General features: G+C 33.7%; 1 protein-coding gene across 1 annotated transcript; it reads right to left on the bottom strand.

Annotated features, from left to right (window-relative positions):
* Nucleotides 1–1,079: 1,079 nt before the first annotated feature.
* LOC127107568 (nucleoside diphosphate kinase III, chloroplastic/mitochondrial) lies at nt 1,080–4,216 on the bottom strand. The gene is made up of 7 exons (XM_051044861.1): nt 3,894–4,216; nt 3,611–3,748; nt 2,509–2,546; nt 2,334–2,384; nt 1,872–2,039; nt 1,673–1,785; nt 1,080–1,526 (listed from the first exon to the last, which is right to left on the bottom strand). The coding sequence occupies exons 1-7, from the start codon at nt 3,961–3,963 to the stop codon at nt 1,403–1,405; spliced, it is 702 nt and encodes a 233-aa protein (XP_050900818.1). The 5' UTR covers nt 3,964–4,216; the 3' UTR covers nt 1,080–1,402.
* Nucleotides 4,217–16,467: the final 12,251 nt, after the last annotated feature.

Below are 16,467 nucleotides of genomic sequence, written 5' to 3'. Positions count from 1 at the left end.
AAAGATTAGTATTAGAGAAGGATGCACATTTGTTTCATGGTTGGTGAAGAGTCGAGTTTTAGTTCCAGGGAGTAACGTGTTTTGTCGAGGCGGTAACAATATTGTCAAAATTGGGAGTATAGTTTTTGATGGTATAATTTGTGATTGTTGTCATGATAATTTCAATATTATTGGATTTGAGACCCATGCTGGTTGCATAAGAAATAGTCCATCCACTAGTATTATGTTGGAAGATGGAAGGTCATTGTTGGAATGTCAAAGAGAAGCTATGAATTTGAATTTGCATGGTTGAAATGAGTTCTTACCAAAGCAAATTTGAAAGCATGTTTGTTTAGTATGGAGTTTTGGAGGTGACATGATACAAGGTTATTAATGCACTTTTTTATTTCGCTTCATTTGTTTATGTCGGTTGAATTTTAAATTATATAGCATCAACAAAGACACTTTTTCTTTTTCTTTTTGTTATCTTTTCGTCAATAATTACTCAAAAAATATTGTTATTTTACATCCTTTTTCAAGTTTGATGTATCTTCTCAAGTTAAATAGCGCTTGTTAAAATTTTCAAGTGAAATTATTTATCATGATGCTGTTCATGTTTGGTACTGCGTCATGTTAAGAATATAGCACATTTACGTCAAAAACATCTTGGAATGCAAGAATATAGCACAGGACAATGTTCCAAACATATGTATTATCCATTTTATCGTAATATGACATTAGTACGTCTATTGTCTATTCTTCCACAAAATAATTTCACACACGGGGCGATTTGAAGGGGACCCACATTTACGAATTTAGTTGTCATGTCTAATTCTAAGGACTATATTTTGTCTCAATAAAAAAGAATTTTGTTGGTGATCTCAGCTCTCAGGAGTTGAGTTGTTTGAGTATGAGTGTGTGCACTAGATGTGCAGTTGTCTCTTGCTTATCAATCATCCCAGCCCATGAAGATATATGGTGTTGGCAGGGTGGTTTGGAGGGGGTTACATGGTGAATATGTCTACTTACTACTACCAGTATCTTCAAAGATTCACTATCACTATAGCCTTTACAACAGTGAGATCTTTGTTCTATTCAAGTAGTAAAAAAAGATTGCCGCTTTTCTCTTACTAGGAAAACCAAATGATCATTACATTTTGTTGAAAAATGACTGTTAACATCAAACAAATAAACTGTCGCAGATTGTCTTCACCAGACTGAAGAAAACAGAAAATGAAACAATACAATTCCTATCTCAATGACATATGCTAGCACTAACATTATTATACTCAGCCCCTTATCGGTGGCTTGCAGAGTTCAGTATTGCCGTTTACTGACATAATAATTTATTTTTTCTCGAAAACTCAATCATGTAGAATGAAGTAGGAGGAGCACAACCCAATTCAGTTGTCCACAACCCAATTCAGTTGTCGCCATAAACCCACTTCTCTGAATTGCTTGTGAAACTAACCAATTCCTCTGGCTTAAACCACAACTTTATCTCATCCTTTGCTGTTTCTGGACCATCGCTCCCATGGATGATATTTCTGTACCAATAATATCATATGATGACCAAATATAGAGAAATAAAGAAACTAGCATGTTTATTTTGGTTCTAACTAATATGTTTATTCATAAAATATTATATGAATTTAATTTTTAATATAATATGGAGGGAGTAGTATTGTATTACCTTCCAACAACAACAGCCAGATCACCCCTAATGGTTCCAGGCGCTGATTTCTGTGGATCTGTGGCTCCAATTAGTTTACGGCCGTAGGTAATAACTCCCTCTCCTTCCCATACCTATGACATCAATTTTTGGAAAAAATAAACACAGATTAGAATTATTATAAACACCTGCTTGTTTGAGTGGTTGAATCATTTCTAACCATTGCAATAACAGGGCCAGAGCTCAGGAAGTCGCACAATCCATTGAAGAAGGGTCTTTCTTTCAGGTCGTGATAATGCTGTTGGGCAAATTGCTTTGTCGGAATCAATACTTTGATTCCCACAAGCTTGAACCCTTTCCTCTCGAAACGAGAAATAATCTCTGAAATCTGAACAAAAAAACAAAAACATTTAACAATCTAAATTTTCATCTCAGCCGAGTAGAAGAAGTTGCGTTGCACTATGTAGCACAAACACATAGGGAAGAAAGCGTGTCCAGTGACTTACCGCGACACGACACTGACACAAGTGGTTACAAACAATCACTTTCATTGTATTAAATAATTACCTATGCCTATATGTCAGTATCATGTTTGTGTGTCGGTGCTTCATAGGCATTGCATCTAACACACTGTTTCACAAACAAATCGTGAAGGATAAGAAATGTAATAGTTTTCACGTACCAGCCCTCTTTGCACTCCGTCAGGCTTAATGGCAATGAAAGTGCGCTCCAGCTGAATAGGAAAAGGTAAACACATGATTTGCATATTTTAATCATACCAAAAAACAGAAGAAAAACAAACAATGACAGGAGTTTAGATAAACATGCAGATCCAGGTAAAGACAAGTTATGCATACCTCGGCAGCATGCACCTCCTGATCTTGGAGCATGTAAGCTACAAGACATAACAAAGAATAACTAGAATTATTAGCTGAATATTGTAATAGGCTGAACAAATAGTGTCTTTTTCTCAACTTTTGTAAAACAAATTGACCCTTTTCAATTGCATACATCTCTCTTCTATCATCTAAAAATTTAAAGGTAATGTCATTTAAATAGAACTAGAAGGAAGTGTGCAATTTTTTCAACAAATAAGGGTGATTAGGATTTATATAAAAAAAAATATAGAAGGGTGTGTACTATTAAAGCATACTTTAGAAGAGGTAAGTACAATCTCCCTTTTTAAACTGTGTAACATTGAGAAACAACCAAGAGATTCAAAGCATAAAGTGATAAAGTAAGATGAAAGGTAAAAACATATGTTCAAAAAGAAAAGTACCAACAGAAACAAGTGAAAATTGAAAGAACAATATTGGATTTAACTAATTTAGAGGCTAGATTGAAGATTAAAAATGGATTAATGTCAAGATGTAGGAGTATCAATTGGAAGTAATAAAGTCTATATACTACATCCAAAACCATAATTCTATTCCCCTTTGTTAGAGTAAAGTGCAATTGATATAGAAGAGATCTCGGAAGCTACAATGCTAATATCAAGCAAGGTACAAGGCTCCTCTTCCATTTCTTAAAGACACAAATCAGCATATTATTTAAATTTTACATTACAAATATATGACCATACATTCACGAAAATCTATGCACTCATGCTGTCAGCACATTTGTGACACACTTCAATCGAGATAGGAGTAAGTGCAGAAAATAAACAAATTTTGTTTTTACTACTCCTTCAGATACATTGAATAATCAATGTATTCAATGTATCTGGTCCATATATAGTTCAGATAAATTAATTATTCAATTTTAATTCAAACATTACTATCTAACTGCTTTGAATTTGTGATTGCAAAAATCCAAATGTGTAGTTTTCAAAGAGATGCACGTGATAAGATCTGATATGAATTGATAGGAAAATATAAATATAATATGTAATATAAATTAATAATCAATACAAAAACAGTGAATTGTGAAGAGATGTAATTGAATTGAACCGAACCGAACCTGCAGCCGGAAGAGCGAGTGCTCCAGCAATCCAGGAGCTAGATCCATTTCCAGAACCAGTTCTCCTGTAATTTGAAGCAAAAACCGGAACCTTCCTAATGGATGCAACAGCTGCAGCCGCCGCTACGGCGCGTCCTTCTGTCAAATTTACGATTTTATCAGCACAATACATCTCAGATTCGGGATTAACAAAATCTAAACACATTTTGAAACTCCAGTAATAATAATCAAATTGAGAATCAATATGAATCAGAAACATGAGAGAATGAGAATTCGAACTTACGAGAGTGGAAAGAAGCGGAGAGAAGAGACCTAGCGGCTCTGGAAGCGGATTTGGAGAGATGTGAGGCCATGTTCGTCGTCGACTACAGATCGATGAGTCGATGGCAGAATGTGTGAATGAGTGATGTTGGGCTCTCTTCTCTTCTCATCTCACTCGCCTTTTATTCTTATTCTTTTTTGCAATTACGTCCTTTCTTTTTCTTTATTTTCGATATTTGGCATCTTCAAATTATATATTTGCGAACTGAGATAGTACTATTACTCCATAAGCAAATCTAAAAGAGGAAAGCACATGTTTGGACGTGCAACACAAGCTACGAAGATGCTCTCAAGATTGTTTGTTAGGGTAGTTAAAAAGTGTTTTATTTTTTGTCGTCTTTTTTTGTGGCCTCAAAATTTACACGTGTTTCCAAACCTTACTGCAATACATTTTCCCTTCAATCGATGCAACAGTTCAATTTGACTCTTAAAACATGTTACCTAGTGAAACATATTTAAGATTTTAGGAGATTAGATCCTTTAACTTTCAATTCTTAAATATTGGTGAAGGAATTAACGTTTGTGTAGAAAATAAAAATTAATTATTTTTAAAAATAATAAGAGTAATGTTACCTACCTAGTGAAACATATTTAAGATTTTAGGAGATTAGATCATTTAACTTTCATTTCTCTATTTATTTTTTTATCTTTTTTATCTTTCATGATTTTTTTCTTCTCCAAAATCAACATCATTATCTTGTTATATCATTCATATTTTATCTAGAGTTACTCTAATTTTTCCTCTTAAAAGTTAGAGAATTATTATCTGAACTTTAGTTTCATTTTATTATTTTATTAATTATTATTTTATTAATGATGATTTTAATAATTTTAATCTAACAATTTTTTTCTTATTTTTATTTTATTTTAAACATTTTAATAGTTCAGTTCAAGATCGAAAAGATGATAATTTCTGATGGTGTGTCGATCTTGCGAGCTTTTCTCGGTTCGAAAGTATGAAGGAGGGTATTCAAAAATACTCTAACGATGGAGTCGGTGAATCAACGAGATAAAAGGTAAAATATTTTTAGGTTCTCAATAGTGTGTACATTGATTTGAAGATTGTGTACCTTGGCAATCCCTTGTCACTTAGACATAATCAAGACCATTTATACTAGTATATGTCGGGATATAACTTGTTACGTTATCAGACAATTCAACCTTGATTTTCTGCTAATATCAGGTGCTTTTTAGGGTGGGTTTATGCCCACTCTCTAGACCTTAAAACCTTCCTCTTGGTAGTGGATTTCTGACGTCATTCTTGTCGTAAATATCTCTGCTTTGTGGACTTGAATGATCAAATTGGTATTTCCCTTGTGGGGCGCAAACCAATTTCGCTAGTCGTGCCTCAAACTTATGGATTATTACGTTAATGAGTCGTTTCCAGACTTTCCTCGGTCCAGGTAGGAAAAGGTGCCCTCCCTAAGGACGGTCTGATGGAACGGGCATGTGCTTGTTAATCTTTTCGTATTTAAGGTTTTAAAAATTGTCATAGTGGAATTTCTTCCATCTTTAACCCGTACTTTCCATTTTGTCTTTAGGTATTCCCTAAACTTTTATGTTGAACAAGCGACTTCAAACACAATAAAGGATGAACTATGATATTTGAATTTCAAATATTTTTTTGCGAAAAATAATTTTTAAGTTAATTGATTTAAAAAAAAAAGGTAGAAGCATAGAGTTAGACAAAACCCAATATTATATTGGTTCATCCTTAAACCATACGGCGTACTGTAGCCCTTAAGACTTTCCTCTTGACATTTTCAATATCAATAACTTGAGCTTTAACACAAGTTTAACCCAACAAACTTCCCTACACCAAGTTTTTTACATGTTTAACTTCCAACCTCCAAGTCAATTACGAATGCATAAGAGAAACTAAGTTATTGAATAAACAAATTAAGCACAACAATAGAAATACAATTGTAATAAATAAAATTGATTTTAAAAGAAGAATTAAAAAACGGTTGAATTGGGAATCGGAGATGAATCCGGTTGGGTTAACCTTTCAAAACCGTTAGTGGGTCAAACCCGGAGTAAAACCGGAAAAACTGGATTAAACCGTCAAAAACCATTCAAACCAAAGAATCAGAGCCGGTTTTGTAAAACCGTCCGGTTCAAAAAAATTTATCAAATTGGCCGTTTTTAAATTTTTTTTATAAATTTTAATATGTCAATATTAAAACTTAAAATACATTCCCAGTCACAAAAAAAAATCCATAATTTTTTACAACCAAACAAACTTCTAAGTTTTATCACTCCATTATAGTTTTTCTTTCAATCACATTTCATCATCATCACGCTGTCTCTTTCAAACATAGTCACGATATCTAACTCAATATTGATTGTCGTTCAAGTCAATATTGTTTGTTGTTGTCAATTAAGATTTATTTGTCGTAATTCAATTCAAATTCATTTTTTTGTTTAATAAAGTATATTATATTATTTATTTTTGGTATTTTATCTTAGTTAATTTAGATATTCTTAATTATTTGAATTTTATTTTAGTTATTATATTCTATTATTTTAATTTGATTTGAATTAGTTTAACTTATTTTATTGTAATTCTTTAATTTGGTCAAATTGTTCTTACATGAATGTTGAAAAATGAAGTGTAGAACTATATTATGTTATTATATGTATTATCGATATTGTTGTATTAAATTTGTAATGAATTTTTGAAATATTTATTTTATTAAGTTATGAACATATGATTATGTGTGATATATTTATGAAGTTTAATTTTATATTATTAGTTTATTTAATAAACGGTTCGACTGTAGGTTGAACCGGTTGAACTAATTGAACCTTAAATCGTAAGTTTCACCAGTTCGATCTCCGGTCCGGTTTTTAAAACATTGAGAATTAGTGAGATAACAAAGTAGATAGTTCAGAAAATTCATTGCTTTAGAAGTGAGCACAATCTATGGGTTTGATCGCTCTCTGATCGATTAGAACATGTTACATTGTGCAACCGTAATTGGTTTGTATCAATGGAAAAGGATCCTGAATTGGTGGTGTTGATCTTCGATGTAGTGGCGTAGGATAGATTTACAAGGTTAACATTTAAAAAACCCAAGTCAATTCAGAATCCAAGATGAGCGAAGTAAGAGTGGAGATCAGGAAAGTGTGCCTTGAATGTCACATGTAATTACTTTATACATTGGATTATTCTAGATAGGCTTGCATCAGGTTGGGTCTTTACTTTGGGCTTTTCTAGTCCAGAATAGTTTCCCCTGAGGCTTTGCTGGATGGAACCAGTCCGGGAAGTCTTTGAAGTTGATGCAAGTCGCAAGTGCACAATAATGTGAAGTAATACAAAAGATATATATCCACATAGAGATATTGGTTGATTACTGATTTTTACTCTAGCGATGTAAAGCTAAGGCGATCAAATTTTGGGGTTTCAGTGTTTTGATGAATAAAATTAACATAAATAAAAGACATGGCATGAGGTACATGACTATCTATCCTGACATACCTAATCGATTATTCGAATTGAATATGAGAACAACATAGCAAATTATAGAAAATAGACAAAATTTTACAACACTTACTTTCACAGTGTGTGTACTCTTTTGGATGGAAAATTTGTGTGCTTTCGCAAGCGCGCGTCATTCATCTAAGAACATTTATTTATCACGACTGATACCAGCAACAAGTGCTTGACAATTTGAAGTAGTACTAAAGATATCGAACCATAGAGAGATTTGTTTGATTACCAAGTTTTACTCTAGAGATGGGTATCTAAGGCGATCGAAATATTAGGGATCTAATGCAGATGAATATAATTAACAGAAATAAAAAATCAAGACATGGGGTACATGACTATCTATACCAACAAACCCAATTAACTCTCTAAAATCAAATATGATAAAACAAAGATAGTTATAGAAAAGTAGATGAAATTGTACAATATCTACTTTAGTAGCATGCGCACTAGCATAGCTATGCAGTTTTCTCAACTGATAACGAGACACCTTGTCAATGGCACCTCGAACTCAGTTGTTTAGCAATCCGCCCTTGAATACCAATGATTACCTTTCAGTCACAATTGGTACCTGAGTTGCCTCTGCTTTCATAACCGACACAATATATTTAAGTACCAAGATTCTAAAATAATTGTTGTTCTTATTTTATCATTATTCATATATGGATAACTTAATTGGGGTTCATCATGAGATATATATCACGACCCTTTGTCCCTACTGGACTACTAACTCATGGTGATATTGATTTCAAATAAAACTAAAAGTAGATATAACATCCATAATATAACAAATAAAATGAAAGCAATAACAATGAAAAAGATAAACCTGAATGAAGACAATAACTTGAATTATAATAAGAAAAAGCTCAAAGGAGACTTGAGTACCTTGACAGTATAGAATTTTACAGGAAATAAACTCACAAGAAGACTTAAAGCAAAAGCTCAATGTTGGAAATAAACTTAGAGAATGTAAAGGTAAAGCGTGGTGATTGCTACCAAGGATCCTAGGTTTATTTATAGCCCATAATTACATTCAAATCCCTAAATTCGTGCAAAGGACACTTAAGACCATTAAGTACTCCAAATGGAACAATTTGGAGGCTCAAAAAGTCACAAAACGGTCCAAAACTTCAAGAGTTCGTAAATGATAATGGGTTTAACATAAGCATGTTAGATAACATGGGGGTCATGTCAGACAACACACCCCGTGTCAGATAACACAGTTCATGTTAGGGAATATGTCATACCCATGTTGTCATATGATGAAATATATGAGGATGATTTTAGGGCCAACACAACTCCTGTCAGCTAACGCGATGAGTTCATGTTGGCCACGACTTCTTTATATGAGCGACTACCAACACGTCATGTGTCAAGGGATATGGCCCAACCCTTTTGGCCACAAGATTTATGCACTATAGACTCTTCTTCTTGCATTTTTCGGTCCTTTTCCGTTCCACTTCAACTCTTGACATTCCTTATTAGTTGAAAACATAAAATCGTACCAGAAAGCAGTAAAAGAGGAAGGAAATGAGGAAATAAGCATAAGAGACATTGATGAAAAAACGTAATAAGCGGTATAAATACCACTTATTAATGACTATGAGGCTTTCTTAAACGAGAGCTAGACACACTTTTAACATCGCCTCAAACTCGGTTATTTACTAATTCGCTATCGAATACCAATTCATTACCTTTTAGTATATGATCGGTATTTGGGTTGCCTCGGCTTTGCAAACGGAAAAAAAATATATTTAAGCGTTCATACTCTAAAATAACAATTTCTTTTATTTTTCTCATTATTCCTATATGGATGACTTAATCCGGGTTCGTCATGATATAGATCTCACGACCCCTTGTCCCTGATGGACAACTCACTCATGGTGAAATACATTACAAAGTAAACAAAAAGATTAGCATGCATAGCAAAGTAAACAATAAAAAGATTAGCATGCATAACAAAGTAAAAGAGATAAATATTTAAATGGTAAAGATATATCTGAATGAAGACAAGATTACTTGAATAATAATAAGAAGAAGAAAAAGGTCCAAGGAGACTTGAGTACTATGCCAAGAAAATAGAAATTGCAACAAAATAAACTCACAAGAAGATTAAGGCATAAAACTAAAGTTGAATCAAGTAAAAATATGGTAAAGCATGATAGTTGCTACCAAGGATCCTAGACTTACTTATAGCCAATTATTACAATCAATGCACTAAATTTGTGTAAAGGATACTTAAGACCATTAAGCACTCAAAGTGGAACTGACTGGAGTTTCTAAAAGTCATAAAGCATTGTAAAACTTCAAGAATTCGAAACTAACATTGGGCTCAACACATGTGTGTTACCTAACACGAGGTGGTGGTGGAGAGGCGTGTCAGACAACACGACCCGTGTCAGGGAATACAACTTGCATGTGTTGTCTCTGCTTCTTCATATGAGAGGGAACTCTAGTGCCAACACGACCCGTGTCAGCTGACACAGCCCAATTGTGTTGGCCACGAGTTTTGTGTATTCGGGGAATACTCTTCTTGTGTTTTTCGGTCATTTTTTGTTTAACTTCGAATCTTAACACTCCTTATTAGCGGAAAAAATAAAACCATACCTGAAAGCAGTAAAAGAGGAATAAAACAAGGAAATAAGTATAAGAAATATTGATAAAAATACACAATAAGCAGTATATATACCATTTATCAAACTCCCACAAATTTGAATCGTTGCTTGTCCTCAAGCAACTCAGCTCACAAACAGAAAAGGAGGAAAATGTAATGAAGCATGCAAAGTTTATGAAATTGAAACAAATAATAGTCATACATGACATTAGTTTTGATTGGCTTTCGAGCGTAACATGAGTTTCGTGACTCCTTTTGAGACGCGATTCCAAGTGTTAGATAATTGATGTGTAACCCTACCTTATAATAATGTTTTAAATAATAAACATGTACATGAAAATATGGAATGACGTGTCTTGCTTGTGAGGGTACTACTATGTGTGTTGTTGTTATGCTTATAATATTGTGCGTAAATGATGTTATGCGATGAGGAATTGATGTTGTGAAATATTGATGAATGTTATGGTTGTCATGCATGTATAAATTATGCAATGGTAAGTCATGATTTAGCATGATCATGTATGTTGTGTTGATGGCCTTATTTGGCGTATAGCTTCATGTCTTATACATCATGGTGTACTGACTACAATCTAGTTTTTGGTGTGCTCTGGTCTATTGGTGTGGATTAAGAAGTGAGTAGCTAATTCTAATGAGAGATTAATAAAGCGTTTCTTATAGTGATAGCAACAAATTTTGGTGTGCTCTGGTTCGATGGTGTGGATTCAAGAGCGAGTAGCTGGTTCCATATTGTAATCGATGAAGCGTTACTTCTGGTGATAATAGCGATTTGGTGTGCTCTGGTCCTATGGTGGGGATTCATAAGCGAGATGGACATGTGTTATTCATAATGGTACCGCATGCATTATCGAGTCATGGTGTTGAGTATACTTGCATTCAATGCTTTGCATATGTGTTGAATGATTATGTTGATGTTGGTGACTAAGAATGCTTTGGTGATGTATGTGATTGATTTGTGTTGAATGATTGTTGATGTTTGTTTAGGCTACCCTCGCATACTTTTTCACCATTATATATTATGAGCATATTCTCACCCCTTTGTTGTCTGTATGGTTCTGTGCTCTTCCTTAGGGGTATAAACGAGCAGTTAATTGAGTATATGCTTAAAGGTTGAAGGATGGTGTAGAGGTTGTTTTCCCTTTTCCTATTTTATGCGTTTATTTAGTATTTCGTTTCTATGATCTGTAACACTAGGATGATGAATGTTTGGTTTTTATTATTGTTATCATTTGCGATGTTGTTGAAGGAAATTTCCATAACCATTATTTATGTTATGATACTTATTTGTTTATTGGATTATTTAAATTGATTCCGCAACGATGAGCCTATGTAAAGCGAGCATGTGATGATAAGTGTTTAATTTAATGCATGTTTCGAATAACCCCTGTTACAGATCGGGTTTCTGTTGTGTTTGAGTGACACTCTTGTTGTGTAATTGTTTTATTTTCGCACTAATTCATGTTTTAGGGTTTAGGGTGTTACATTCCACATTTCCTTGGAGGAATAACAATTAAAGACAGAGAGAAGTTGGTTTTTATTTAAAAACACAACTAAATTTTTTTTAGTTTTAAAATCAATTTCAAACATTCTATTTTTCTCTTTGGTCCAAAGGAAATCAAGTTTATTTACTACTTTACCATTTAATGTAGTGAGTAGGGATAAACATACCATTGGTTATGGTTTCCCACAATTCAAGATCAAAATTTTGAATGAATATTTAAAATTTAGATTTCTACAATTCAAACCTATCACAATTAAACGGTGGATGTGCGTTTAGGAAAGTCATATTGTTAAAAGAAGTATTGAAAGTCATCTTTCTCCTAAGACGATTAGTTTTTAAACATGAGTTAGGCTCTGGCGCCCCTTGTTGTACATGTGTCTCCATACACAAGAGGGGGGGGGGGGATTATGGAGGTTTGAAAATATTTTTTTTATAAAAAATCATTTGATAAATCAATGTTTTAAAACCATTTAATGAAAATGGTTGAAGATGCATCAGAATTTCAAAGTGTATAACTTGAAAATAAACAGATAAGGGAAGAGAAATAAAACTAGAGAATTATACAAGTTCGGCCAAAAAGACCTACTCATGTCCCTAATAATTGATCTATAGAACATCCACTATGCTTGAGATCTTTTAGAAGTTTATAGCCACAAAGCCCTTTATACAAGAAAATGAAGTTTAAGGCTAACATCTAACTAAACAACAAACAAAGCTTAAACCAATTAGTCTTCACACCAAACAAAGATTTTGTACAAGATGATCTCCAACATGAAGTTTTGAGTTGGCTATCCTTTGAACCAAATCCGGATTTTATACTGGTTGACCACAAATCAAACCGAGATTTATATCGGGATAATCTCAAATCTACTAAGTTTTTATACCTCGTTGAACTCAGAAACCAAGTGAAATTTTGCACCTGGTTGATCTCGAACTGATAGAACTTGTAACTAGGCTGAACTCAAGAACTGTTGTGGAAATTTTAAATGACTGATATTCAAAATCCAAAAGAGAGATTTTGTAATGGCGGAGCTCATGAACCAAACAAAAACTTACACAAATCCCCCAAATACAAACAAAAGTTTTTTCAATGGTTTTGCTCCCAGCCAAAATACTTGCTGGAAAAAATTGGTTGATACACTATCCCTTGGATTTTGATGATAACAAAGTATTTAAAGAATAATTGGGTATTCTAACATTTGTTCAAGTATGCAGGATTATAAGTCTAAGAACAGATGAAGAGAAGCTTGAAGATTATAAATATGAAGTTTAGATTTTGGCACTGAAGATCACTTCTGAAGACTCTGACTATGATGGAAGATCCAAATTTTGAACAAGTCAACATTTGAAGAAAGTCAGTCTCTGGTGATCTAGACTCTAAAGCTTCAGAAGCCAAGAAGCAAACTCTGAAGAGATTAACCTCTAAAGAGTGAAGTATGAAGAAATTCAACCTCTGAAGGATCAAAACTTGGGTTCTAGAATCTGAAGGTTATCTAATCTCTTTAATCAAGGAAACTCTAACAGACTTAGAGATCTTTTTTTCACGTGAAGACTTAAGGAAAAATCTCTTCATAGTTTGCTGAGCTTCAACAATAATTCCTCTTGCAGAAAGGTGCTTTCTTGAAATGTCCAATCAAGTACAAATCTTGTCCAACTTTCTGAAGCATCTCACTTTAGTGATGGTATTCCTAGTCCATAACCTAATCCACTTGGTGTTGTTAATCATGATTATAGTACATCTGAAAAGAAAAACTATGTTACTAGACCTCTAACATTCAGTGGAGACTCTAATGAATTTGAATGGTGGAAAATCATGATGTACACATATATCATAGGTTTTGAGGACGAGTTGTGGTACATTCTTGAAAATTCCACTAATATTCCTATGAATGGAGTAGGAATGGTAGCTGATAGAAAAACGCTCACACTATCTCAGAAGAAGACTTACAGAAAAACCCCATAGTGAGAGGCATTCTGGTAGATGCTTTGCCTCACTCTGAGTACATAAAGATGATCATTGACAAACTTACAAAACTATATTTGAATCTTTATGTGCTACTTATGAAGGAAACTAACAAGTTAAAAAAGCCAAAGCTAATCTTCTGGTTCAACAATATGAGTTGTTCAAAATGAAAGAGGATTAAAATACTAAAACCATAGTGAGAGGCATTCTGGTAGATGTTTTTCCTCACTCTGAGTATATAAATATGATCATTGATAAGTCTACTTACAAAACTATTTTTGAATCTTTATGTGCTACTTATGAAGGAAACTAACAAGTTAAAAAAACCAAAGCTAATCTTCTGGTTCAACAATATGAGTTATTCAGAATGAAAGATGATTAAAATATTGAAACCATGTTCTCAAGGTTTCAAGAAATCACTGGTACTTGGAAGACTGAAGCTGATTGATCAAAAGTTGGTGCTTAAGATGCTTAACCAATCTCTAAAGTTCATCCATTTGATATAGCCTCTGAAAAGGCTCATAATTATTATCAAAAGAGGATTGTTAGAATAAAGCAGTTCCTCAAGAACAATCTCAGTAGCAAAACAAAGTAGATCAGAAGTTGCACAAAGGTATGACAACTTCTTTGTTTTTACTTAACAGTTTCTAAACCTGATATTTCAATATCTGTTTAGAAGAATATCAGAACTATGAAAGTATAAATATAATTCACTGTGATAATACTACTTCTATCTTAGTAACAAAGAATCTTGTTCTATCTCAGAATCAAGCACTTTGAAAACCTTTTAAAATTTTGTTATTGCATCTAAATGAAGAATCGGAGTTTGATGATGATCAAAAGCTAATGTGATCAGAAGCTCTAAACTAGCTTCTTGTAAATAGTAGCCTTTGAAGCATGTCAACCTCTGAAGCTCAAAATAAGGATAATTGGCTCTGATAAATACATAAGTAAAAACCTTTTTAACTGCCTCTGGCACCTGTCTACTTATGTGTCATAAATCTGAAATGTCTTCTGGCATGTGGTTTATAACTGTTGGATAAAAACCTTCATATAATGATGATTTGCTTTAAAAGATGTGCACCCTGCCTTCTGTGTCTTTAAGTTTTTTTTATCAAAAATTGTTTTTCACTCAAAACACACTATCGAATCAGACTCACACATTTCTCTCTCACTTCCCTCACTTTTGTTCTCAAGCATTCTCTAAAAAAATTACCTATTTTAAAGAAACCCTAAAACCCCTTTTGCAATGGCTTTATCATCTTCTTCTCGACAAGTACGCATGGTTGTCGAATCTGGTAAAAGTCTTCATATTAAACTAATAAACATGGATGTTATCAAGGAGGATCTCAAAATCATTGTGGATCAGATTGTTGATTTTGAATCCTCCAGTATGAATGGATACCCCATCTAGAATTTCTTTAAAGCACAAGAATGGGCTTCAATCTTTGATATGTTGAACAGACTGGCCTATCCTCATATGGTCAAGGATTTCTAGGTTAGAACTAAGGTGTATGATGAGCTTGCTACTTTTGTTGAAGTAAATCAGAAAGTTGTTGAAGCCAGTTCTTTGAAAGGGAAAAGTAGAAAGGAGATGAGCTTGAAAGGGTTCGAGGAAGTTGAAATAAGATCTAACGTAATGGGAATTGATATCACCGTCACTCATAAAATTATTTCCAAACTTCTTGGTGTGTCAATTGTAGGAAGGTGCACTCTAAACACCAAGGAATATAGTTCAGAAGCCAAAGTCATCAAAACCATTTTGTTTGACTATTCTGGTGATTTTGGAAAGGTGAAGAACATGAAGACTCCTTACAAACTTATATTCAAGATCCTTGGTGTGTCATCTATGTGAAGCTATAAAGGAGAGTCAAAAGCATAAAAATATAAATGTACCTTATGCCAGACTCTTGTCTGAGTTGTTTCATCAGGGTCGTCTGATTAACTCTCTGAGAGATGCTTCTATCACGATGATCTATAAGAAACTCATGGAAACATTTTATCTTCTTCAGTTCTAGATAACATTAAGCTTCTGAAGAGGCATGAAGTGGTGATATCAGAAGTGCAAAGACTGCCTATCTTGAGGACTTTCCAATAATTACTAAGCATGACAATCCAGAGGTAATTATGGAATTCATCAATATGGCAATAAAATATACCGGTGTTGTTATGACTTTTGAGGACATACCAAATGGACTAGCTGACATGTACAAACCTTCTAGAAAAAGAAAACAGGTTGCTTCTGATGCTCAGAAGATAGTTCAGAAGCCTTATAAGAAGAAGGCTATACAATAGAAAAAGATTCATAAGGAGATTAAAGAGGTAGTATCCTCCACTATCTTGATGCCCACTAAGACAATGAATGGAAGGACTGGTAAAAATCCTCAGAAGACATTTTCTTCTTATGTCTCCATTGTTGCACCTATGAAAGAAGAAGTTGAGAGAGATGATTCTACCTTCTGATATTGCAGAGGAAGAGGAAAAAGAGGAAATTGAGGTACATTTTATCAGGAAGACAAAGATTGTGGTAGTTGAAACTCATAAGGTTGTAGAGGGATCCATTGGTACCTTCTGATGTTCCAATCGATCGCCTCTTCTCTGTTGGAACAAGCAGCAACTTCTGAAGCTCATATGAAAGAAGATGCTTCCACATAAGATGTTCTGAAGGCATGTGAAGTTCAAGTTGCTGCAACAATAACTTCTTTAAAGACCGCTGAAGGTACTTATGAAGCTGAAGCTTCTCTTGTGCTAGAAGAAGTGGTACTAGAATTAGATACTAATCTTGCTTATGAAGTTGATGTTGAAAAGGAGCAAGATGCTCTAGATGCAAAAGAGACGTATATTACATGTAACGATATGAATTCTATCTTTGAGGACTTTTTTTATTCTTCCACTGTAAACCATATATAACCAACACCTTCCCCTTAAACATCTCCAAAACATAATACAC

This window comes from Lathyrus oleraceus, chromosome 7 (genome assembly GCF_024323335.1).
Source record: "Lathyrus oleraceus cultivar Zhongwan6 chromosome 7, CAAS_Psat_ZW6_1.0, whole genome shotgun sequence".
Taxonomy (NCBI): Eukaryota; Viridiplantae; Streptophyta; class Magnoliopsida; order Fabales; family Fabaceae; genus Lathyrus; species Lathyrus oleraceus.
This window is presented reverse-complemented; position numbering and strand designations above follow the sequence as displayed.

Coding starts and splice junctions, on each gene's coding strand:
- LOC127107568 (XM_051044861.1), bottom strand. CDS start 3,963: ATGGCCTCACATCTCTCCAAATCCGCTTCCAGAGCCGCTAGGTCTCTT. Junction 2,385..2,508: donor AGGAGGTGCATGCTGCCGAG/GTATGCATAACT, acceptor TTTCCTATTCAG/CTGGAGCGCACTTTCATTGC. Junction 1,527..1,672: donor CTGGCTGTTGTTGTTGGAAG/GTAATACAATAC, acceptor TTATTGGTACAG/AAATATCATCCATGGGAGCG.